The sequence below is a fragment of the Echiichthys vipera genome, assembly GCF_963691815.1.
Source record: "Echiichthys vipera genome assembly, chromosome: 15".
Taxonomy (NCBI): domain Eukaryota; kingdom Metazoa; phylum Chordata; class Actinopteri; order Perciformes; family Trachinidae; genus Echiichthys; species Echiichthys vipera.
The window spans coordinates 17,074,943-17,101,084 of NC_139840.1; the positions used below are offsets into that span (position 1 = coordinate 17,074,943).

Genomic DNA, 26,142 nt, shown 5'->3' on the forward strand with positions numbered 1-26,142 from the left:
TCCCTCTATCGTACACTGTGACATATCACTCGGAGTGAGCGTAAAAAAACAGATGCGGAAGTTAACGAGAACAACCATAAGCCGGCTTATGCACACGGTTTATCCGGGGGTTATTTATTTCACCATTTTCTATTTGAACATCTTTCTGGCTTTTCCGTTGAAAAACGTCTAGTGGCTACGTCGCCTCCATCGCCCCGCCCTCGATATTACTGCAGTTCGCCTGCAACAGAGGACTCCTTTGCACGGGACAGTTTGCAAAATAAAGTAACAGCTAAGACCCCGTTTTTCCCTCGCGAACGCCGAGCTCATATTTGGCTTTTTAGTTTGCTTTACGGATGAGTTTCATTATGTATTAAACATCAGAGCCGGACTGCTGTGCGACTCGCCCGGACTGCTGCTTCCACAGTAGCCTTACGATGTATCACATGTTACGGACGTTTTTACTAACAAATGCCCAGTGCTGGGATGCCCACAGCAATAAGTCATGCCAGGAGTTGTTCGAGAGGTTGGATACTAATAAAGATGGGAAGGTGGACGTCGCTGAATTACGCGCGGGCCTCAAGGCAATGGGCATGTTCCGCCAGGGTGCCGCACAGGTAAGACCTCAGGACCAGTGGGGGTACTGTGCAAAAGAGATTCAGGGCTCGGCCTGCTGTTTTGCATGGGATTCCTTATCTGTGTGACTGGCTGCGTGTGTGTGCGTGACTCGCCCTGATACTGCTGGAGGAAGGACATGAACCAATTGTGTCTCATCTCTCTCTGCAGAAAATTGTCTCGTCTGGTGATCAGAACAAAGATGGGAGTCTTGACTTGAACGAGTTCAGCAAATATCTGAAAGAGCACGAGAAGAAGCTGCGGCTGACATTCAAGAGTCTGGACAGAAACAACGATGGTAGGAGAGGAGATATGCCTCACGTGACTGTTAAAATACTTGGCACCAGTGATGATATAGCACATAATGACACATGCTAGGGAATGTTTACAAAACCACATATCCTCTGTTTATACTGCTGCATATTTGAGAGGAGGTTTTTTTCTCTTGTCAGGGCGCATTGATGCCTCAGAGATCCAGCAGTCCCTTGCAGAGCTGGGCATGGATATCAGCAAAAAGAATGCCCAGAAAATATTACAGAGGTTTGACCCCCACTAATATCCACTGAAACATGTTTCTGTTGCCAAAATATTAGTTGTGTGCAACATAAAAGCTTTATTTGGTCAGGTAATATGCTTATATTATTATATAGATGACATGTTGAGAGGTTTCTGTTTGTTTCCTTAGTATGGACATTGATGGGACCATGATGGTGGACTGGAACGAGTGGAGAGAACACTTCCTGTTATGCCCTGCTCACAACCTGGAAGAGATCATACGCTACTGGAAACACTCCTCGGTATGGGACATATGCAAACACACACACACGCATGCACTCAAACACTTTCTGCAGACAAATACAGACGCAACTGCAGTGGAATGAATCACATGATGCTAAGTTCTCTTGTGTTAGTTATGGATTTTCTCTGCAGTGCACGTTTGGCCAACAGCTTTGAAAGATTAGACCGTCCAAAATAATTAGGTCACTGCACCACTCTCCCTTCCCCTCAGCTCGCTCCTCCATTTCTTCTAAGTGCAAATAAAGAAAGGGAAACACTGCCTCTCTTTTGTGACTAAATGTGGCTAAATCTTCACTAGACGTCTTAGGTTATAAAACCAAAGTAACTGCTTTCTGATACCATAAATGTGCCATAGTAGTGACTGTAGGATACATAATCAGCTGCATAAGACCCTGTACCCTGCAGAGTTGCATTCATTTGTCACAGATTGGAACAACAACATGTTTATCTGAAATATCTAACGCATACAAGACGAGGGTTCAGTCAGCCCAGATAAGCTGTTGTAGCTAATGGATAAGGAACTAAATTCATTGTTTGTTGTCAAAATAGTCACAACTTCTGCATTTTTTTAACCATTTCCATAGTTTGACATTTTCTTTGAGTTGTACCAAATATACAGCAAAATAAGCATATTATGATTCTGATGTTTTTACTTTCTGGCTGCCACATCACGTTCAAGGTTCTGTAAATGTTGCCCTCTCCTCATTGTACAACCGGTTATTAGGCAAGAATGAAAAAAACAGGAGGTGCCTTGAAGTGATAATAGACCTCAAAAGAGGAAGTCCTTGTAGGCTTGTAATTAAAAAAGCCATTTTGTCATATGAACCCTTTCACACATGTAGCTTAAGTTAATCACAAATCATCTAGATATTACCCAGCAGTTTTGTGTGCTACATGTGTTGAAGGGAAACTCAAAAGACTGATATCTGTGCCTGATTGTATTTATTTACCAGGGTCAGAGCACATTAATCAATATTTCAGTTTACACTTCAATATAAATGTGCCAGAGTTAACGAATAAGCTAATTTTCATCCGTCGTCCCATGGCAGGTTATCACAAATGGCCTAATGTTATCGATACTATACTACAACACAATATGATACAATACAGTACAGTACAAAAGTAGCAGATGCATGTGCAAACATTGAGAGTGTGTGCAGGCAGTATGTTGATTAGTATATGACAACTCATGAGGTGTGGTCTGCTTCAAGCCAACTCTTAAGCTTATGTCTAAATGTTGGGTAGTTAGAGTTCTCTCTTAGTTCAATTATAAGACTGTTCCAGTATGGGTATGAGTCTGAACTAACACCCTTTCAAAATACGATTTCCCAGTCCAAAAGCTCCGTTGAACAAAACGGACAACAACGGCCGAACATTTAGGATCGCTTCTTTCTTCAGTGAGACACCTTTGCATTGACAGGAAATTTGTAAAATGACAATTACATTATTGTTGTTTTTTACTGAGATCTGTTCAAACACCCAAGAACGCAGCATTGTGGTATTGTAGAAATACGAGGCTTGGACTGCCTTGGGCCCGGAAATTGTATTTTGAAAGGGCGTTACGTCAGGACTTAAAAGCCTGATTACTGAGAAGACTATTTGCCCAAACTTGCCACGTCTGTATTGCACAACACAGTCCCCTCTTCTAGTTGTCCTTGTTGCCCTGCAGGGTGCTATACTACTGCTTTACGGACTCACTCAGTGGGGGAGGTGCAGGCTCATGCAAAACTTTAAAAATGAGGCAAGCATCTGCAAAATGTTCAAAACTATCAACATTATATCAATTGTACTTTTGGACTATGTGGCAGCTGATAGCCGTTTGGTCAGATGTTTGTAGGATTTGATACACCTGACATTCTTTGGAGTTCATGTGTCACAATGTCCTATGTGATGTGCTTTCCTGAGAGACATACAGTCTCAAAGGCCAGAAATTCTGATATAAGACTGAAACATATGTATTATAGCCATAAACTGACATGATTATATGTGTTTATAGTTCTAGCAGGAGCAATAATGCTGACAGAAACATATTTAATTCTACCATTGTCCCATAATAAATGACTTGAGCAAATGTTTTTATGTGATGCTAGGTGCTGGACATAGGTGACAGTCTTGCCATCCCAGATGAATTTACAGAGGAAGAGAAGAGCTCGGGTCACTGGTGGAAGCAGCTTGCTGCAGGTGCGGTGGCGGGGGCCGTCTCCCGCACTGGTACTGCCCCTCTGGACAGAATGAAAGTCTTCATGCAGGTGAAACATGTATTATGATAGGTTAAGAAATATATATGTGTGTGTTTGTGTGTGTGTGTGTGTGTGTGTGTGTGTGTGTGTGTGTGTGTGTGATGCTGTCCTCCAAACCTTTTATATTCGTACTGCAGGTCCATTCTTCTAAGACCAACCGGATAAGCCTGGTAGGAGGCTTCAAGCAGATGATTATAGAGGGAGGCCTAACTTCACTGTGGAGGGGAAATGGGATCAACGTTTTAAAGATTGCACCTGAGACAGCAATTAAATTCATGGCATATGAACAAGTAAGCTCTAAAATGCACATTTTTATAAACGTAATGGTAGTTTTTGCAAATATTTTGAATACACATGATTTATTTCTTTGCCATTTGCATGTGTTCTGTAGTATAAAAAGTTGTTATCATCAGAGGGCCAGAAGATTGAGACACACAAAAGGTTTATGGCTGGCTCCCTGGCTGGGGCCACAGCACAGACAGCCATCTACCCAATGGAGGTAAGACAGCTGTTGCATTCAGTCAGCTTTTCACCAAAATTTGAAAACATCACCCAAATCAAAACCTTCTCCTGTACTTTCTCTCTCTTAGGTATTGAAAACTAGACTGACCTTGAGGAAAACTGGCCAGTATTCAGGAATGTTTGATTGTGCCAAAAAGATCCTGAGGAAGGAAGGCATCATAGCTTTCTACAAGGGCTACATTCCAAACTTAGTGGGAATCATTCCTTACGCTGGGATAGACCTCGCTGTTTACGAGGTATGTATTCTGCCCCTTTTGTCATATTTAACAACAGTTTGTTGAATTAGCTCATTTTGTATGGACGTTAAACCACTTCATGGATTGTATAGTTACATTTAATCAATCAATTATTTTTTTTGTTCTATACTGATGTACACAAGTTCAATTCATCCTTCTCCCGTGTCTCAGACTCTGAAAAACATGTGGTTGTCGCACTACGCCAAAGACTCAGCTAACCCTGGAGTTCTGGTGTTGGTGGCCTGCGGGACCATCTCCAGTACCTGCGGCCAGCTGGCAAGTTATCCACTCGCACTTGTGCGCACACGGATGCAGGCACAAGGTAAACTCCGATAGACATAACAGTGATGACAAAATGTTCATATTTTTCATGATAGAGGAGATGTTTATGTTGTGATACTCTGCAGAGGCACCTAATATTTTCTGTAAACATACACTCGACTTAGAGCCCACATTATGTCTTACCAGGTGTAGACTGTTATAAAGCCTACCATTGGAAGCCTATTCAGAACGCTGTCGCCACTGTTATGAAAGGGCACACTGCTGCATCCGGGGCTTATTATTGTCCAAGAAGAAGCTCGAACGTTTTTTTTCTGTGGTGGAGCCAGACTTACAGTGTAGATGCTATTTAACAAAATATTAGATAGATAAATAAATACATAATTAAAATAAATAGGCCTATGTAATCAATACATATATACACACCTATGAAATAAAGCCTGAAGTAAAAAAAATAGCAATTATGAAATAAAAGTCCCCTGAAATCAATAACAATAGTCCTAAAACCCATTCATTTATTGACAGAACTACATTAACTAATTTGTATATTTTTATTCACATTTATTGATTGTTTAATTTCTTTATTTCAGGATTTATTTCATAGCCATACTTATAAATTTAGAGTTATTTGGCATTCTGTATTACAGTGCTTTGGACATAAGTCTGTTTAATAGAGTCATCATAATAAGTGGTCTGTAATGGAGCAGGGCTGCCTTTTATGAATAGCTATAAGAATAAAATGTGTGCTTTCAGATGCAACACCTCCAACCTAACTTACCTTTTCCTCTCCAGCGTCTCTGGATGCATCAGACAAGGCCAACATGAGCGGTCTGATGAAGAAGATTATAGCCAAAGATGGCTTTTTCGGACTCTACCGGGGCATCCTGCCAAACTTCATGAAAGTCATTCCCGCTGTCAGCATTAGCTATGTGGTTTATGAGTACATGAAGACTGGCTTAGGACTTTCCAAATGATGAACAAGACAATTTACTGTATTTGTCAGATTTGAAAATGCCTGAAATAACTCCCAAGAAGACAGACAGACGTTAAACATACAGAGCATGACCTCCGCCAGCTGGCACAGAAGTTCAGTGGATGGAAAACCGTATGTATGCCACTAAGGGTCATCTGTCAGTAGCTAAAGCATTTACCGTTTGTGCTGAGCATGCTTTATTTTTTTATACTACTGTTACACATGATAACACTCAAAAGACATGCAGATGGAACTGTACTCGATACAAATGTAAAAAATAGAAAACATAATACATGACACGTTGTTCAATTCATCCTACTGTTATTATTTCAAAACTTTCATCAAGGTCCCCCCCAGTAGCACATCTAGTTTGAATCTGACCCGTGGCCCTTTGCTGCATGTCATCCCCCCTCTCTTCCCCTTTTCCCGTCTACTTTAAGCTGCAGCTATGATTAAGTCATCCAGCTCAAAAGATAATCTTTAAAAAACAGATAATAAGATAATGCTTTATTAGTCCCGCAGCAGGGACATTTGCGGTGCTTTTTGGCATTAATAGCAATATTTTGTAGACAGCTGCTCAGCTGAGCTTATCCAATGTTGATACACAGCAGAGTCTTATTTTACAGTAAAATGACACTATGCCAGTGAAAATGTCTAAGTCCACACCCTTTAGAGGTAATTTAACACTTTTTGAAGTTGTGAACACAGACATCAGTTCCAGTCAGCAGCTGCCTGTGAACTAAGAATAATTGGCCCAGAAAAATCAATAACTTGTTAACACTGGAAGGCTGCGTGCATGAAGACTAATGCAACTTGTGCAATGTGAAAATCACTAATTCTGTGTGTTACTTGATAATCATTTAACTGTGCCTTACAGACAATGTGAACTCTGACATCAACAGATGTGTTTTTTACTATACTGTATATATACCTATATATATGTATACCGCATTTATGTACTGTATATATTCTGTTTTCAGTTGTGATTATTTATGGGTTCAAATGATGGTTACTATTACGTAACATGGTGACACTCTTAAACAGTAATGTCATTGGACTGAAATACTTGCAAGGAGTATGTTTGGTGTTGTGTTCCTCCTCATTCCAACACATCAAGACCTCCTCCCCCATGTGCACACATACAAACCCACCCACAACAGGATACTGTTACCTTTAACACTGTGGGACTTGTTTTTCCACACCGCCCAGTGGTCAGACATTTGTATCTACCATGTGAGATGACAATCAGCCTATTTGTCTTTATTATAAGATAAAAATAACATGAATGTGGGTTTTAAGAAACAGACTGTTTAATATAAATAATAGTAACCTGGACATGTGGACACTTACCTTAGATGTTAGCCTGGTCTTTGCCTGGAGGCTTACTTAAAGAACAATGGTTCAGTGGTATCAAGTTCTGCTATTCAGGGTGGGGATCACTGGTTTGAAGACCTTTGAGTTGTGTTAACAGCTCCACCTAGTGATTAAAGACATTTTTAACCAAACCAGAGCTTACTTTAAAAAATACAGAAAAATCCCAGCCATCTCAGTTTAGGAGTATTAGACTTTTTGCTCTATTTTTCTAATGGATACTAGCTAACCTAATAAAAAGGAGCCACATGGGTTTAAAATGGGCAGCAATAGATGTTGGAGATACTATTGTGACAAAGCAGGAAGACTTCAGACTCGGTAAAAGAACTAAGACTGAGAAAATGACTCCATCAGCTTTGTATTTGTGATTTGGTTATCTGGTAATTGGTTCATTGCATTTGGGTCATTGAGTTCATCTCAAATTGTCACAGTTTGAATTTGCTTTCATTTGTTATACAAAGGGGATCTAGAAAAATTATTAATTTAAGCTCATCTTTAATATTAAGAGGAAAAATGATTTGTTTCTATCAACAAAATGAATGAATGTAGCTGGTCAAATTGGTCTGGATATGACTCTTTTCCAGTCTTTCGTATCTTGCAGACATACATTACATGACAGCCTCAAAATTTGAGGTGGGCCTCCCCAGGGGAAGGGGTCTCCAGATAGTTTCATTATTTCAATCGTAATTAAAAGATCACATAGAAGAGCCTAGATGTGTGTTTGGTTAAAGTGCTCTACTGTTTACCCCACTTTACCAAACAGCAATATAAGGCTATTTTGGCTCAGTTGTTGGCTGTGTTGACTGGCAGGAGTATGTTATCTGAGCCCATAGGCTTCCAGGATTTAAACCAAACTAATCAAGCAAATAAGGCCAAGATTTGTCTGAGGGGAGGCCACGGTCTCAGACTTTGATACCCCCTGGTCTAGAGCGCACACAGTATTCTGCTGCTGCTGTTTGAATTCAGTGAATTGAAATAATATCTATGAAGTTATAACTCATCAGAGTACAGTGCATAATATAATATGGCTGTATCTATATTGTATCTGTAAACAACCCTCTCCCTTTCAGGCGACTGGTAGTCCTGATATGTTGTGAGAGGTATGAGGGAGAAAGAGGATCAATGAGTGAATGATTCAGAAAAGAAAAAGTACAATTTAATTCATAGATATTTTACAAAATACAGTAATTCAAAGAAGTGGTTTCAAATTATATTGTATTATCTCAGGGTAACTAGTTTGTTTGGCAAGATATAGGTTATTATTATTATTATGATTAGTATCTGATTTATTTTGTTTTAATTGCAGTTTTATGGTTATTTGATCCACACTACATACCAGTTGGTGACTAGAAAAGAAAGAAAGAAAGAAAGAACGAAAGAACGAAAGAAAGAAAGGTAGTCCTGCTGATACAATTGTCCCTAACTAATTTGGTCATTGCCGCACACCGTAGTTGGGGCACCGTCGCGCTGCTGGATGTCAGTTGGTCCTCAGCTGATATCAAACTACACAACATCAGCTTGAATCGGTAAGTATTCACTCAACAATGGTCAAGTTTTTCTATCACTGTCACAATCGACACTAAGACAAGACAATAAGACGCGCTGTGCTGTCAGTTGTTCGAAAAGGACCGCTAAGTTAGCTGCTAAGTAGCTAACTAACCGTAAACTAAAAATATTCTTTGAAGCACAGCTGAAGTGCCAGAGGAGACACTGGGAGGTTACAGCTACCACGCTATGTATGAGTATTGCTCTTTAATTATTAATGGCTGAACTGTATCTATAATTTAATTTAAGTTAATGACTTGTTGCGACGTTAGTGGGCGTTAACCGCTGCGTTTGTGTCTGACAGGATGATTGTATTAACGTTAAGCGGCTGTTGCAGTCTCATCTGCTGTGGCAGGTCCGGGTTCATGGCAAGGCTAACAGAAGAAGGCTCGGTCACACCCCCCAAAAATATCTGAGCTTTATGGCAACCCATTTTAACATTTAATACAATCACACTCGTGCATGTTACATTACATTTGAGATATCCATAGTACTAACTCTCCTAGTCAAAACAGTATTCTTTCTAGTCATAAGGATGATTTCAGATATCCACAATGACATTCTTACTGGTTTAAATGATGTGACTTTTTCCATTCATGTGTATTGGGCTTTCAAGTTTAGATATCCACAATTACATTACAACGAACAGTCTGGATATCTGTAATAGGGACCGACTGATATGGATTTACAGATGCCGATACTGATTTATTTTTTTTCAGTCAGTGAACGCAGCAGCCCGCAGCAGCCGATACCGATTAAGAAACACAAATATCGTCCAGCTGATGTATCGGTCTATCTCTAATCTGTAATGTAATTCTTATTAGGATGATTGCAGTTGCATATGTCCTTAATGACATTTTTACTTATTATTTAGTCAAAATTACATTATGTATATCTGAAATTAAAATTATGACTAGGAACAATTGGATTGTAGATATCTGAACTGGGTATTTTTTTTCTGGTTTCATTCATTTCCAGTATTGTATACACAAATTATATTACTTAATGTATGTCTTATTTGTAGGCCTGTGGCATCAAGCAATAAATCGATTAATCCCATGATAACTTTTAATGAGCTTGATAACTTTGCCAGCCGCAATAATTTCCATTTTCCCGTTTCGTGGTGTCCCTCTATCAAAGAGACTGCATTACAAGAGTTTTCACTCTGGTGCATCTGTGAGGAATCAGAATCCGAAATACTTTAATAATCCCAGGGGGGAATTGTTTTTGTTTCAAACTCCAACTATACAAACGACATATTTAACAACAACAATATTATACAGACAACATATATATGGAGCAAGTTAGAGGACATAATAGTTGAGATTTGGAGGTATAAAAAGAAAAATGGAATTGGTTTCTAAAGCTGAACATGTCAGCCGCCGCGTGGGAGCACTACGGGTTTACACCGAATGGCCGCGGTGAACAACTTCACCTGAGCGCGCTGGTGTGTCGCATTTGTTTCAAAACAGTAGCAACTTAACGTGCCAATGTGTTAAAATAGACTGAGAGTCCATTCTATTTTTATTGTTTGTGGGTTTTTTTGTTTTTTTTTCCGAGTTCTAATGTTACATATTCTTTAGAAATAAACATTTATTGATCTTTGAAAGGGTGTACTTGCATTATTATTCCATTATCATTATATCAGTTGAAAATGGTCTCAAAACGGCAATATTATCGCTTTTCGCAAAATTAGTCATCGTGGCAGGCCTCCTCATTTGTTTATATTTTAGCCCTATATCTTTACTTGCACTATTTCTTGTGTCTTAGACTGAAATTTTGCTTTTACTTGTGTGGTTTTCTTTTATAGTTGTTAATAGTTGGAGGGTGCCTGAGGCCCAAGATTTTCACTGACAACGAATACCTCTGTAATTGTTGTGCACATAACAAATAAAGAACCGTTTGCCTTGGGGTTTTTCAGGCTACTGCATTATTAGGATATGTCATTAATGGCTTTGTTCAATACCATTATATTGTTCAAAATGCTCAGTATTATATTTAGTTTATGGTTTGTGCCCAGACATATAAGAAGTTGCATTTCTTTCCAATAGCACCCTAAATAGCCAGGCATCATGGGCAACACAAGTGACAGGGTGTCTGGAGAACGCCATGGAGCCAAGGCGCACCGCTCAGACAGCAGCGGCAGTCACAAAGACCAAGAACCCAGCAGTAAGATGGTGGACAGCACAGACGACCCCAACATCTTCAACACCCATGGGCCAGAGTCCAAGGTGCTTCTGGAAAATACAGAAATACAGATGTTTGTACAGAATCTCGTTTATTCCACAGGGATACCTTTCAGAATCCTGTGCCATTTGTTACATAATATATTATTGTTGAGATAATCAATTAATTGCTTTTAGGCATTAGGAGAAAAAGAAACGGATGTAGTTGACCCGGTGAAAACTGGTCCTCAGGCTCGACCCACAGTCATCCGCTGGGGTGGAGGGGGAAAGGAGGTCTACATTGCCGGTTCCTTTAATAACTGGAGCAACAAGATACCACTAAATAAGAGGTAAATTGTCTGTTTGTGTTGTCGGGATGCAAAAAAATGTCATCTTAGCTCCAATCACGTGTGACAGTTGTAGAGTTTTAACTGAAATGTTCTTATCTTCTGTCCAAAGCCATAATGACTTTGTAGCCATCCTGGACCTGCCAGAAGGAGAGCACCAGTACAAGTTTTTCGTAGATGGACAGTGGGTTCATGATCCCTCAGAGGTACATCTGTGTCATTTTTATTATCTAGTCATTCTTGTGATTGAAAGTTTTTCCTTAATCCCAAACAGTTCCAGACTCTTACAAAGATCTATGACATTAAAAACATTAAAAGATCAGAACCTCCTAAGGAAATCAACATTTTCAAAGAAATCATTAATAAATTGACATTATAATCCCATTTATTCCAAACCCTGAGGTGCTGACTGATATTGTCAGTGTTGCTATTTTCATGGAATTTGTTATGAAAAATGGCAGAACGATCATTTCTTCATGCACAGCATCACCATCAAAGCCTTTTAAATCCCAGGGAAATTTGTGAAGAATGCTTTAAATAATAATAAAAATGCTTCATCATTTCGTTCTTGATCATTTCTCTTTTGCAGGCGGTTGTAACCAGTCAGCTGGGCACAATCAATAACCTAATCCAGGTGAAGAAGTCCGACTTTGAGGTGTTTGACGCTCTGCATGTTGACTCCCTGGAGTGCTCAGACACATCAGGTGCGGAATGTTCTACACTGATAAAAACTAAACTGAGATATTTTGCAGTGGAGTTGTAATCGAGCTTGGATACCCTGTCTGAAGTGTAATTGTGACAGTAAATGTGTTTGCAGACCTGTCCAGCTCCCCTCCAGGTCCATATGGGCAGGAGCAGTACATTTTCAGACCTGAGGAGCATTTCAAAAATCCACCTATACTCCCTCCTCACCTCCTCCAAGTCATTCTCAACAAGGACACCAACATATCTGTCAGTGCCTCCATCAATCTGCAATTCAGATATTTACTCATTTCCTCAGGCCTTGATTTGATTTGCCTTTGTTGTTGTTTAGGAGTTTCTTTGTGGTTTGTAAGTTTTCCTCTTACTCTATCGGCAGTGTGACCCTGCCCTGCTGCCTGAACCCAACCACGTCATGCTAAACCACCTTTACGCGCTCTCGATTAAGGTAGGTTCCGCAGAAACAGCTGGAATACCATTCATTTGTTTCCAGATGTCACTGACACCACATGACATATACATGGTTTCCCCCAACTCTATTAACAACAAATCCCTCAACCCTCCTTAACATAATAGCCGTTAACTCTCAAACTCTGCTGTCTTTTTTTATCAAAAGGAATCAATTACATATACTATACTATACTTGAACACCATTTGAATTATTTAGTTTTTGTCTCTGAAAATATCCACCCAGCAAATGTACTGTTTGTATGAAGGTGGTTAAACAAACCTTTAAATGTGTTTTACTGTGACAAAAGGAATTTGAACCATTTTTATTTTACTCTGTGGGTTTGGATCATCCCACTAACGGCAGCTTGCCTGTGTATTGTGTTTGTGCAGGATGGAGTAATGGTGCTGAGTGCGACTCACAGATACAAGAAGAAATACGTCACCTCTCTGCTTTACAAGCCTATCTAAACCTCAACTTGGGCGCTCCGCAGTGCTTTTAGAGAGCAGCGTGTTTGTATTCTGCTGATTTAATTTTGTGTTCCTGTATCTGTATTTAGCCAAATCTTGCACTGAAACAAGTCTACAGGTGAGCCGAAGGCCAGTGGCTGCGACTGTGGCTTGGTCTGTAAAAGGTTGCACTTCTGTCTACATAGGGCTCTGAACAAAAGTAGCAAAGTGTGTGTAGGGAGTGGGAGAGAGAGCCAAAAACCCTACTGTGGCTTTGACCTGTGACATCTACAGACGGATAAGAGACTGACTATATCACTGTGTGTATTTGAGTGTTTGCTGCACTTTGTGAATATGCAGGTTAGTGTGTTAAACAAGAGGGTGATCTGTGAAGGATCTGTTTCTTTAGTGGTGAATTTAAGGATTTTCTCTACGTGTGCACTCACACTTGGCCCGGTTGATTCGTGCCGTGCTTAAGCACACTTGCCCACCCCTCCTCCCCCACTCACACTGCTTCAAAATATCCGGGCCAAGGCATGGTACGGTCAAAGAAACGAGACTCTAGCTGTTAATCTTGCTTGGGCATGCCAAGTGTGAGTGCACCCTTAAAGTTAGGGCTTTTGAGTGTCATTGATGTGGATCAACAGTTTGATTTTGAAGTGTTGTGTCGTCAATATCCTCATTGAACTTATTTGCATTAAGGTGTGAAGTAATTGACTTGACAGTATTTATGACAAGTGCATGCAGAATAACAGAATGGCCCAAAGCCCAGAGCTAGGGTCTTGATGCTGAAGAGAGCAGCAGACCTCACATTGGTTGAATATGAAAGTGCAATAACGCGCTGTGAAGAGAAATATACTCTTAGTTAATGTAACGGTCACTAGAGATGGAGTGCTTGTCTGTTTTAACAGGAAAAGTCCACTTTCCTGGAGGTCAATGTTTAGTTCTGCTGTTGCCTTTAACGTGACATCATTTTGCGAGCACTTTACCATCCTGTGAGCAGGAGGGTTGATATAAGCTTTTAACTATGCAGCAGACAACTCTTACTGTACTGTAGCTTCTCTGGATTATAGAACCTAATTTGTGCTTTTTGTCTTCTTTAGATATGATGAACTTGCCGTGCTTTATATGTGTGTTGTCCGTTTATCTAATAGGAATATTAGTGTCGGTTCCATAGTCGCACACAGAGGCTAAACAGTCTCAACATGATGCTTTGCATGCGTTGAATGTCTGCAACTCTACTGAGCGTGGTGCACATTTGGAAGCAAATCGACCACACTGAGATACATTTACAGGGCTATATGAGGGTGGACAGTTGCCATACATTTAAAAGTTGAATAATGTTTTCTCACCCGTGTGGTTTTTTTTATAACCTTTTAAGTTAATCTGTATTTTGAGGTGTCGTGGCTTTGACAGTTATTTTTGTCACGTGTAAGTCGTGCTGTTAAATTGTCTGCTCTCACAGTACAGTATAGATCCGCGGTTGACACATTCTCCGGACTTATAAAAGGTGCTTTCATGAATCCTGTTGGTGTTCAACCAGAAAGTATTTTGTGAATGTTGAGCCTAGCCATGAATCAAAAAAGTTTTTAAGACCCACAGATATGATCAGAGAGTGTGGACAAGCGCCATGGAAGTGGTGTTTAAAGGCTTAAACCAAAACTTGAATTTTACAACTGTATCCTGAATGTTTTAAAAATGCTTTGCAGAACCAATGTGATGATTTACTGTACAAGGTTTTACTTGTTTGCAAATAAAGAGAGGACGCGCTGGTCCTAGTATCTGTCTGTTTGTCTTTTTTACCCTCTCTGGGGTAAGAAACCAACCCTCTGTATTCAGACACTTTGGTATCTTCTTTAAACAAGTTCCAAGTTCATTTGTTCAGTTTAGTTTGGTCTTTTAAATCCACACACTAAATATATTATGTTTTTGGCTTGATGCCTGTATGTTAGGCAGTTTTATACCCTGGGCCTGGAGCAACAATATTTAATTTCTGTTTTTTAATAATCCAAATGACAAATAGAATAATAACTGATATTCTCTGTTCTGGGATTAAGACACCTTTGTATCTAGGGTTTCAGTGCTGTAGGGGGCACGTCTGTACACTGGGACGTCATCACTCTTGGGTATGGCCAGATGTGCCTGGTGTTAAGATACTTTTTAATGAACAAATGTACAATGTTTGTCTACTCGCAACAGCACAGGCAGAAGCTAATGGGGATCCAAATATAGAACGAAATCAATTTGAACCAAAATGTACCACACAATCTTTTTTAAATGTTTTATTCATTCTCCCCCAAAATCTTTCATTGATAATACTTTTGCCAACACAGCAAACTTAACTGTCATCAGAGACAGGATCCATATGAGTCCTGTATCGGCTTTCTAGTTCATTATGCACAAACTCAGAAAAAGCTGCTTTCCAACCACATAAGCTTTATCAATCAAATAGCACTATATACACACGCAACTCAGGACCAACAGTACATCATTTCAAACTGCTGTTTGATTCCCTTTTTAATAACAAATAGCAAAAAGGCTTTGTTTACGCTCTAACAAGGTGCTTTCTGGATCCAGTGTTTCACAATCTTTCCAGTCATTGGCTTTCTTCTTTTTACAGTAGACAATTCTTCAAAAATTTTCCCTTTAACTTCTTTAATTTCCAAAGAAAATATCAAACTTTTTATCCCTGTTAAAATACTTGGCAACTTTTCTCCTTTTTACGAAGATTTGAGCGCAAACAAAACCTAATTTGGCAGATCTCAGGTAGACGAGCGCTAGTTCAAGGCCATTTCTACGACTGAGAGCAATTTAAAGGCAAGCGAAGCAACTATAATCAGAGCTTTGTTATAGGTGGACGATATTGTGATCAGTGACTTAGATATCATGAAGGCATAGTTTCTAATCAGACAGAGCCTATGTGACTAATTGATCCAAAGTAACATAATCCTCTAACATACACTGCATATCACGTTGCAGGAAGTGAATGCAGCACACACGTAAAATAATGATGTTTAACATCAAAATAAAACATATAAAGCTATTGCACAGCTACCCAGAAAATCAACGTTGCAAAAGGTAAATGTTTTTCACACACACACACACGCTCTCACACACACAAGTTCATACAGAAAGAGCAGATTATTTACAGCGTAAAATGGCAAATGTACAGCAAGAACACATCAAACTAAATTTGAACTGTTATAAGTGAGTGAATTAAAGAACAATGATCCCACCAGTAGCCTGCCAAAGTTGACTTTGCATCATCTATAAAAAACTTATATTGCCGTTGCCATGGGAATGCTAAAACGGCCTGAACCAAAATGAATACCATGAAGACAAATAGCGTATGGCCATGTGGGAAATATCCACACTTTAGAGTTTTGGTCCAAAAAAGGAGCTTGTTTCCGTTGCACAATTCAAAACAAAGTGACTCAGTAGTCTAACGGTTACCGTCTCTGTGGTTCTGGAGGCCCTCTGTAAAAAGACGCCTCGGTATCCCTACGGTCTAATCAGACCTGGGTTTGTCATTCGCATGGATAAGGCAAGTCAAAGTGAAGCAAAGAGTTCAAAGTTCAAACTTTGGCAAGTATTGGCAATCCCCTGTTCCATAGCTTAGATTTCACAATCTCTGTCATGCATCAACACTCTGGTAAAAAGTACAATCGTAACACTGATTAGTGTCCTAACGTTATTATGAGTGCGACTAATAATCCAGTGTCAAGCAAAGAAATAATAATAACCTGGTGCAGCATGATCATTCAAGAAACAACATCATTATTGCACATGCTCGTATGAGAACTCCTACAGAGGAGCTTGAATACGCGTTTAGCCTGGTTCCATTTGAGCACTTAAACCTCTTTTTTGTATTAATATTTTTTACATATTGTAGCACACATCCTGCTCTGAAATCACAACCAACCAGATTGCTCAAAGTCACTAATTGACACTACTGCCCTGTTTTTGACTTATTCAGTACTTCAAATTTAGTAGGTGCCAAAAAAGGATCGTTGGGACCCTAAAAGAGGAGGCTTGAGACTAAAATGAAACCTTTTTCTGACTTTTAATCTGCTATCCGTAACTCTTGACTGACGGCTGATAAAGCATTCATAATCTCCCTCCACAAATACAGGTACAGCTAGTACACGACTACTTAACCTTCCTCTACATTCCTCCACTGTGTGTAGTGATACGTAGTGGGTGTCAAAGTTCTTTGCATTGCATTTGCAGAAAAAAAATAAATTCCTTGTTAATTAAAGTGCCACAAGAAGTAAACTTGCATTTCTGTGGCAGTCGACGTTGAGGTTGCGTTGTCTTCGAGTGAGCCGTTTTCGATCACATACAGAATATATGTGTGTCTACGCGTGTGCAGAATTCCTCTCTCAAGCCACGATTAAACATGCAGGAACATTTATTCCGTCCACAGGCTGTCTGGCTCTCAGAAGAGGATGCTCTTGGACACAGATCTCGGGGTGTACTAAAGAAACTTTAGGTTTTAACTCGCAAGTTCTCTCAAGTCTACAGTTAATTTTTCAAAATCATCTGTTGTAAATTCTTTGTTTTTGATAATGTCTAAATCAGTTATCCTGGAAGTTATACAACCCATGAAACCAAAATGGCTGTACTGAACACACACCTGGTCTGAGATCAGTGTCTAGGAGCATCTTCAACCAGCTCCGTCAGTAGGACGCACGTCACTGAAACCACCAGAGGCACATTTCAAACACTTTCTTCTGTCACACACACGACGAGGCAACTGCTGACTGTATCACTCAAAGACAATAATACATGTGGTGGGAGAGGGTGAAGGGAGTTTGGTGAGGGTCAAGGTGCAGATTATACTGCGCACGTATTGCCACAGCTGGATGGAGGTTGGGTGGGGCAAGAAAGGCTGGTGTGGGGAGCTGGAAGGAAGGTGGGGGCAGTGGGTCTTGGCTATTACAGCACAGAGGTTAGAGGTCAGAGGTGCTAGCGTTGAGGCTGGTTCTTTAAAAGTCTAAAGCAGGCATTGGCTGCTGCGCTTCCTCGCAGCTGGACGTTGATTGGCTGCAGCTCCGGAAGCACTTCTGGTCTTCAGGAAACTGCGATCAGCAGGCCACTCTCTGGCAGGACCTCCTGGGTCCTCAGCTGGCATAAAGTAGAGAGGGAAAACAAGATGTAAGTGATGATTTAACAAACTGTAGGTGAGGTGAAATGGTATAGTATAGTGTAGTATAGGAATAGTTCAACATTTTGGCTAATGCACTTATGTGTTCTTGCCGAGAGTTAGTTGAGCAGATATTACTTTCATATCTGTAAACAAGTTAGAGCCAGGAGTTATCTTAAAGACTGGAAACAGGTGGAAATTGTTAGCCTGGCTCTGTCTAACGACAGATGTTTGATTTATTTAATTATAAATGTCATTTATATTGGCCCGGTCGTAAGGGTAAAAAAAAAAAAATCAGTTATGAGATGGATTATTGTATCATCTAACTCTCGGAGAGAAAGAGAAGGTGCATCTTTTCCTCAAATGTCAAATTATTGTTTAACAAACAAGTCACACCAGAGCAAGAAGTAGGTCACTGTGCGTAACGTTAGTTGTAATAACATTCCTGAAATACAACCGCTTGCAAATGAGAAGCTGAAAATGAGTGATTAGATAATAAGCAAAGTTGTGACTCAAATCCTCTGTCCCTCACACACACACACACACACACACACACACACACTCACACACACACACACTTGCTGTGTTTTCCCTGTGTGCTGCGTGCCTTGTGGTTTGAATGAATCCAGGTGTTTATGACCCCCCTCATTCCTAAAATTGAAGGGTGCAAGTAAAACCTCTTTATTTGAAGCTGTGTACATCCTTTAGTGATACTGTGAAATCATACACACAGAATGGAAGGAATGCAGCGTGCAGTTATTTTGGCGCTGACCGAGGTCCGAAGCTATGAATAAACTCAACTTTAATACATGTAGAAGTAAACAACACTTTAGTGCAGTGGTAGCTTAGCATATGGGTGTGTGTGCAATTTGGTGTCAGTGCTGTGGGTTCAGGAACAGCTTTATTCAAAAATACAGTTATTGAGTCATTGCAGTGAGATTTTAAGATTGCCTTGTCAGGTGAAAACACACCAAATACATACTGTAGGGGTTGGTCATGTCTGTGTCCCATGTAGAAAACAAAGTGACCACACACACACACACGCACGCACGCACGCAAGCACGCACGCACGCACACACACACAAACGCACGCACACACACACACACACACACACACACATACACACGACTCCAATGACAGAAATATCAACCTTTCAACCTCTAGTTGAAAGTCCTTTGTGGAGGTGTGTGTGGTCAGCTTGTTTCCTACACCAACCTCCCATGATAAAAATTCTTATAAAGCAGAAAAGTCATAAAAAGTGAGTTAACCTAGGGTGCAGTTTGCTGTGACGGGATGGTAAAGCAGTGATGTCAGCATGGTTCGAAAAAAGCAAATCCACACAGAAGGTAAAAGCTGCCCCAGACCACAGAGTCCCCCTCACATTTACTTTTATAGTTTAACCAGTAGGTCTTAAGTCTGGTTATTAAAAAATACAGCATCTGGGACAACATCTACCTCCGCAAGATCACAAGATGTCAAACAATTACCAGCAAAAGGAGAGGAAGAGGAGGAGCTTAGAGAGGAAAGTCTCAGCTCATTCTTCTGGGGGGGTTTAAAGGAGGAGAGGAGAGACAAATGCAGGACGAAGAAACAAGTGAGGCAGAAAAGCCAAAAGTGATGAATTTACATCATAGAGACAGAAGGGACATCACAGAATACGTATACACATGATATTGTGGAGTATGCCCAGTACGTATTATAGATGATAACTTAGATACAATGGTGATTTTTGCTTACCTCTAAATTTGTCCTTGCTTTCTTTAGCACATCACGAGTCCTTGACACTGCAAAAAAAGATGTTTCTATATTAATATTACAAACCTACACAAGCACACATATGATACGTCCGCACTGTAAAAAAGAAAACAGATCTGTAAAAAAAAAAAATCGGGATACACTGAAATTACAGTAAATAACCGTATCACAGAATTACATGTAATAAACTGTAAAAAAAAATAAAAAATAGAGCAAATTTAAAGTCAAAATCAGTTAAATTAAATTAATTATACTGTTATTTAATATGGTTATTTACTGTAACTTCATGGTGTCTGTCTGGAAACCTTTCTGACAGTGATCTTACCGGTTTTTACACTTCATATGCATATTAGCAATCTACAGTATGTGCTCCATACAAGAGTGTGGACAATAATAATACTAAATTTGTTTGTGCCTCATGTCTCTTTCATAATCTCTCTCTATCTGTTTCACACACACGAAAGCACAGAAACACTTACACTGGTTGACTATGAAGTGCTCCATGTTCTCCTTGGTGCGGCTGGTGCTCCTCAGTCTTTGAATCGTCCCCCTAAGAGCCTCTTCCTGCTCTGACATGCGCAGCTTCAGGGACAAGATTTCCTCCTGCATACACTGCTCCTACACGCACACACACACACACACACAACACACACACACACACACACACACACACACACACACACACACACACACACACACACACACACACACACACACACACACACACACACACAAACAATGTAACATTTGTTATCGAAGCTCGGCTTTCTTACCAAACAGCTCTGGGTTTCACAGCTCTTTCAAGGGTAGAACTGGTGATATTGTAATTTTTTTGTAACAATTACTACATCATAATGATTGTCTGTGTGCCTGTAGCTCATATCTCTGTGACGAAGAGCTGCATTCTCCAAAAGCAATTAAAACACATCTTGAGTCCCACTGGTGCCGGTGTCATGTTCACTGTGTCCTGCTGCTCACTAGCACACCAGATTCGCAGCAGAAAATAGTGCCAAATAAATTCACAATTTACATTCATTGAGTAACTTTCGGAGAGAAACAAAACAGTCCGTAGCTATGTCAGGAAACCATTTAACCTCGTGGGTGATAATTCAATACGATCATTTATCGTCTATCGAATCGTATTGCGATGAAATCAAGATATAAAGGGGTCAAAAGATCAAGATGTCTTTATACACAATTATGTCATCTGAATTGATAATTACAAGCACATACTAACTCATATTTTCTAGAAAAATCTGATCCAAAGAACCAAAGTTCTTAATAAAAAGGAGAAAATAATACATATTTTTGTTTCTCGGAGAGATTGTATGGATGAAACACCAAATTATGTTGAAAATCAAGCATTTTTCAAGGAGTATATTCGCGTCCATTCAAGCACATTCCTAACCTTGAAAAACATAATGGTTAATTTAAACATTTACAAACTTCAAAGACTTGTCATAAAATGTGTCCCAAACCTTCTTGAGGTTTTGGATGGAGGGATCCGTGCTGGGCAGAGCAGCTCTCCAGAACATCTTCAGCAGAGACATCGCCTCCTCCAGGATCTGCCTCAGAGTCTTGGTGTTGGATAGGAGACTCTTCACACATCCATAATCCAGGATCTGCATACAGAGCTCAGTTAAATACTTGTGCTCTTCAGTCGTAATTTGTTGACACTGTTTTGTGTTAAAACCAGCTCACCAGCTCAGTGCTCTGCTTCTGGCTGCCCTCCAGCAGTAGGGGGTCCAGGCAGGCCTGCAGGGTGGTCTCCATGCGCTGGACAAGGCTCCGGCCCTCTAGGACCTGCTGCTGAAGAGCGCTGAAGTCATCCACATGACCGATGGCATGGCGGCCATTACGGTTCGCAAACGATCCGTCGGGGGCCTCCCCCTCCAGCTCGGAGTGAGAGTCAAGAGGGTCTGCTGGAGGTAAAAGAGCTGAATGTATTTTGGAATTCAACTGTGAACGACATTATTGTATTTTTTTTTATTGCAAGAGAGAATTTTGTGGAGTTCAGAAGTGATTAAAACAACATTCTGTCAGGTACATTACAATAAAACAAGGAGTTATTATGGTTACAGAGCAATGCGATCTCTTTACAACCAGTCCACAAATTAAAGATTAAGTTGCAGTCATGCAGTGCAGTTTAAGTCACACCATTGGCAGTGCTATGGCTGTCGTCCATGTCTGAGTAGGGAGGACCGGGAGATCCACAGTTAAACAGACCAATGTCCCTGACTGGTGGAGATGGAGCTGGGTCTGTGAAGCACACACAGATACACAAACCAGGCTTTGGCACAGCAAACCACACCACAGCACACTGAGCATCACATTTAGCGTTGTTATTTGTTGGTGTTATATTTAGAAGCCGCCGTCTCACCGTGCAGCAGCTGTCTCCTGTAGAAATTCTCTCTCTGAGGGCTGGCAGTGAAGGCGGAGAGAGAGGGGGTCCGAGGAGAGCCCACACCCAGCTTCTGCTCCAGCTGCTTGTGGAGCTCAAGTTGTTTTAGGGCACTGTTCTCCTGGACGCTATTTTGCAGCTGGGCTCGCAGACTCCTCACCTCCCCGAGCAGCTCCCCCAACTCCACCGGCAAACCCGGGAGCTCACACAGGTAGCCTAAAGAAAAAAAACACACAATCACTGCAGTATCTGACTGGACACGCTTCTGCTTCAGAGCTCTTTGGCGGTTTGGAGGATTTCATACCAGCAACAATACAGTCATAATGATTATATGTTTTTCAGTGTTATTTGGGTAGAAGTTCAATGTACACACTTTTATTTTAAACTGTTCTGATTGCATGAGTAAAATGTAACAATCATAGGGAAGAATTTGAGCAATTTATGTTATGCCAGTGTCCCTGATCCACCACAGTGCCATTCTTACTACAATCACCAGATGGTGCCAAAGTATTCTATTTAAAAAGGGGTGTTAAAGGGGACATATCATGAAAGACACATTTTTTGTGGACCGCCAAAATCAGAAAACATGATTTTCAGCAAGCCATTCAGATGTGGCTTCCCTTCCTATATCACATGCTGACTCATAAGAATATACTGCCCCCCATTTGAGTATCTCCACTAACTGCTTTGCAAAGGTGCGTCATATTTTTCCCGCAAGCCAATCAGAGCAGACTGGGCTTAAAGAGACAGGTGCTAAAATACAGCTTTTCAGACAGTGGGTGAATACAGGTACATTCAGACAGACAGTATGGGAAAAATTATGTGTTTTTTGAACATTAAAGCATGTCAACATGGTATAGTAGAAACCCCAAAATACACGATAATGAGCATGACATGTCTCCTTTAAGCATAGCTAGTTTACAATGAACAGACTGACCTTTGTTGGCCTGTGTGCTGGAACACACTCGATCGTACACTTGTAGTTCACTCTGCAGGGAGTGGATGAGCTCTCTGCTCTCACAGAGCTGCTGCTGCAGGAGAGACACCTCATGCTGGAGCCTGAGGATACGTCACAGTACACAGTCAGAGATTAGATATACACACAGACAAGCACTACATTCATGTATGAATCCGTCACCGTTTGATTCAGTCTACCAACCTGTTGGTTTTCTCCTGACTGGCCTGCCGTTCCTGCCGTAATATGTGTATCTGCTGTCCCTGCTCCTGACTGTGAGCCTGAAGTCGTCTTAGCTCCTCTTTCCACTGCTCTGCCTCCAGCTCAGCTTGTTTCAGGCGGGCGCGTGCCGTAAACACTGCCTCCCGCAACTGCACCACCTCCTCACATGTGTCTGAGGGAAGAGGAGAGTTCAAAATGGATCATCACACATATTTCCTAAAAGATTATCATGAAAACTTCAGTTGATTTTCAGATGAAGCACCTGTGCTGGCCTGCAGGCGTGACTGTAGACCCAAGTTTTCTTCCTTCAGGACCCTGATCTCATTTGATAGTTGGGTGACTGTGTCCAGTCCCTGAATGTAGATGTTTGTAGGTGCCCCTGGACAAAAAAAAGCAATTTTAAGTCAATTGTTACGTAAAGACAAAGAGGAAGAAGTGGCAATGTTGCAGCGAGGGCTACATTACCTCCATCACGCCTAGTCGAGGCCAGTCTCTCTTCAAGCTGCTGTCGGAGCCTCTCATTGGTCCTAATGGACTCCTCCAGACGCTGACGAAGACACCTCACCTCCCGCAGGTGCTCCTCTATCAAATTTACCCCTAGAGGCAAACAGCATCACAGTAATATTGTAAGAATTTGACTCCATAGTGACTGCTTGATCAAGTCTACTGTATTAACAGACAACAGTATGGAGTCACACCTGCGTGGCTGCTTCCTGGCAGGTGTCCCGATGATCCAGAGTAGCCTCCGACTTGCTGAACCATGTTCTCCATGTCCCACAAAGTTCCTCCCGTCACTAGACCTGAGTCTGACTTCAGCGGGTGACCTTCGGGAATGCCACCTAGCTGATACTGTTGAAAGGCATGATGGGATAGCTGGCTGTAGCCGGAGATGTCGTGCTGGTTGTGGGCACCCGGGGAGACCGTGAACAGAGCCTTGTCATGGGGAACTGCAAAGCCTGTAACCGTAACACACAAGTAAAGTGTTTGAAATATGACAATACTCACAAGACAACAGAGGAATTGAACGTGCGAGTGAGATGGTAGCTAACAGGAGGTATTATAAATATTTATGTCTTTATTTACACTTTTCACACATGACACACCCCCCCTGGCCCCTCACCCCTGTTCTGTTCATTCATCTGTTTGTACAGTGTGTCCAGCTCTGGGCGAACAGCAATCACAGACAGAGCCCTGGGCCGGGGGTCAGAAATGACTTCTTTACCCCAGACGTCAGGGACAGAGGGGACAGAGAAGGAGTAGGAGACAGGCTCACTGAAAAAGGCTGGAGGAAAATGACAGGAAGTGACTAACTGAACACAAAAGAGGAGAATGAAACAAAAAAACAAGTGATTTTGGGGTACCATCTGTGAGTCCCATACCTCTGGAGGACTGACTGGTCAAACCCACAGGGGCTGAGCAAAGCATGTTGGGACAGCTGCTGGAGGACTTGAGGAAACCATGAGGAGGAGGGATAGATTGACGGACTAAAGGAGGGGAATGGAAAGTGAGAGGATAGAAGAGGCAAGGCACAGATACGGAGAGATGGAAGACATGAATAAACTTTACCGTCTTGTTCTAATCCGTGTCCTGGCTGCCGCAGCTGGTGCTCCTCCTGATATTCTCTGGCGTCTAAATCTGAGCACAGCTCCAAGTCTTCGTTGGTTCTGTACTCATCGGATACCAAGGAAGTTCTGTCTGATTGGTCGGTGGTCTCAGAGAGAGCATGGCAGCTGGACGGGGTCTCTGGACGCTGCTGCAGCTTGGTGTGGAGCGACTCAATGATTTTATCTTTGTGCTGGAGCTCCTTACTCAGCCTACATGTGCACACAAGAAAATCAGACATTACAAAAGACCATAATTGGTGACGAATAGCTGCTCGACATTGCCTGGCAGATCACAACACAGCTTTTTTAAAGCTTGTTGGTCAGACAAAACAGGACAATTGAAGATGTGGAAAGAAGGTTTGCAAAGGTAGGAGTGGAAAACTGGATGCTATTTTTGTTAATTCAAACAAATACATTATCCATTTCATCCATGCGTCATTGTATAAATGATTAAATATAGTATACATGTATTACGTTTTAGTCTTAGTAATGATGTCGGTGTCTCCATTTTATGGTTGTTTTTGATTATTTCAAGGCAACCATCTTCTGTGGATGGATGAATCATATATGAGTAATTGCTTTTTTAATACGCCTGTGTGAAGCCTTTTCCCTTACTGATTCAGTTGCCGAAGCATGGACTCCCTTTCTCTCTCCAACAGCATCCTAAGAAAAGCCGTCTCTCTTGTTTGGCCTCGAGCGGTAGAAAAAGACCACAGAGAGTCCCTGTATAAGGGGCTGTTCTTAGAAATCAGAGATTTCCACAGAGGAGCCATCACACCAGCAGTCCAGTCCAGAAAACAAAGACTGAGTCCTTGATGCAGTACAACCTGAGCTGGGTAAGCCTTCCCTGTTAAAATCCAGAAAAAATGTACCTCTTTGCTGTCTTCTGATTAAGTCAGTTAACCAAGAAGTCTACCATATAAATATCAGTATTCAGAAAGTGAATTTTAAACAAAAACGCCAAATAAATCGCAGTAGTTATAGATGCTGTTGCACATGTCAAAATAACAGAAATCCATGAATGAGTGACTCAGTACACATCCAACAGAAACAGTCTTCGAGTCAGCACGGTACGACTGAATGAGGCCACACCAGTAAAGGACTGTCACACAGTCACACTGAGCCTCTTAAGCCCGGCTGGTGGGACACCTGTACTCTAAGTCTATTCAACTAAAGCAACTTAAGGGTAAAGGACCCATGCTGTGGATTAACAGCAACCTTCTGTTTCCTCTCCACCATATGGAGCCAGGTGGTGTGCCGCAGCGTGTCACATGACAACTGGTAAACTAATCACCAGGACAGAGTAAGTGCTTGACAAAGTAAGCTAATTACTTTAAGGCAGGTCCACTGACCATAATGCTACAGGTGAGTCTGTAGACCATTGCTTTGTTT

General features: G+C 41.1%; 3 protein-coding genes across 7 annotated transcripts in view; 2 read left to right on the forward strand and 1 right to left on the reverse strand.

Annotated features, from left to right (window-relative positions):
• The first annotated feature begins 225 nt into the window (after positions 1-225).
• Positions 226-6,681, forward strand: LOC310957980 (mitochondrial adenyl nucleotide antiporter SLC25A24-like). The gene is made up of 10 exons (XM_083928749.1): positions 226-596; positions 766-892; positions 1,047-1,134; positions 1,280-1,391; positions 3,483-3,641; positions 3,770-3,922; positions 4,024-4,131; positions 4,223-4,390; positions 4,562-4,712; positions 5,462-6,681. The coding sequence occupies exons 1-10, from the start codon at positions 417-419 to the stop codon at positions 5,641-5,643; spliced, it is 1,428 nt and encodes a 475-aa protein (XP_083784875.1). The 5' UTR covers positions 226-416; the 3' UTR covers positions 5,644-6,681.
• Positions 6,682-8,459: 1,778 nt separating this feature from the next.
• On the forward strand, positions 8,460-14,426 carry prkab2 (protein kinase, AMP-activated, beta 2 non-catalytic subunit). 3 transcript variants are annotated; one of them, XM_083928445.1, is made up of 8 exons: positions 8,460-8,539; positions 10,610-10,789; positions 10,922-11,073; positions 11,183-11,276; positions 11,660-11,774; positions 11,888-12,021; positions 12,149-12,217; positions 12,610-14,426. In XM_083928445.1, exons 2-8 carry the CDS (start codon positions 10,631-10,633, stop codon positions 12,685-12,687), a joined length of 801 nt encoding a protein of 266 aa, XP_083784571.1. In that variant the 5' UTR covers positions 8,460-8,539; positions 10,610-10,630; the 3' UTR covers positions 12,688-14,426. The 3 variants fall into 3 exon arrangements, with proteins under 3 accessions (XP_083784571.1, XP_083784572.1, XP_083784573.1); XM_083928446.1 differs by having other exon boundaries at positions 10,976-11,073; XM_083928447.1 differs by lacking the exon at positions 12,610-14,426 and having other exon boundaries at positions 12,104-12,203.
• A 520-nt stretch (positions 14,427-14,946) lies between these two features.
• The window catches only part of LOC310957519 (myomegalin), a 37,804-nt gene continuing 26,608 nt past the window's right edge, over positions 14,947-26,142 (reverse strand). Inside the window, exons 31-46 of one of the 3 annotated variants that reach the window (XM_083928117.1) lie at positions 24,713-24,960; positions 24,526-24,630; positions 24,267-24,428; positions 23,845-24,102; positions 23,612-23,743; positions 23,409-23,525; positions 23,129-23,318; positions 22,907-23,028; positions 21,949-22,185; positions 21,726-21,827; positions 21,270-21,487; positions 21,047-21,190; positions 20,048-20,186; positions 19,551-19,597; positions 19,301-19,355; positions 14,947-17,793 (exon numbers count right to left, since the gene is read on the reverse strand). In XM_083928117.1, the coding sequence (XP_083784243.1) occupies positions 17,663-17,793; positions 19,301-19,355; positions 19,551-19,597; positions 20,048-20,186; positions 21,047-21,190; positions 21,270-21,487; positions 21,726-21,827; positions 21,949-22,185; positions 22,907-23,028; positions 23,129-23,318; positions 23,409-23,525; positions 23,612-23,743; positions 23,845-24,102; positions 24,267-24,428; positions 24,526-24,630; positions 24,713-24,960 (2,407 nt within the window). In that variant the 3' untranslated portion in view covers positions 14,947-17,662. Of the gene's footprint in view, positions 17,794-19,300; positions 19,356-19,550; positions 19,598-20,047; positions 20,187-21,046; positions 21,191-21,269; positions 21,491-21,725; positions 21,828-21,948; positions 22,186-22,906; positions 23,029-23,128; positions 23,319-23,408; positions 23,526-23,611; positions 23,744-23,844; positions 24,103-24,266; positions 24,429-24,525; positions 24,631-24,712; positions 24,961-26,142 lie in introns of all 3 variants that reach the window. The other 2 variants (XM_083928116.1, XM_083928118.1) reach the window with 2 other exon arrangements.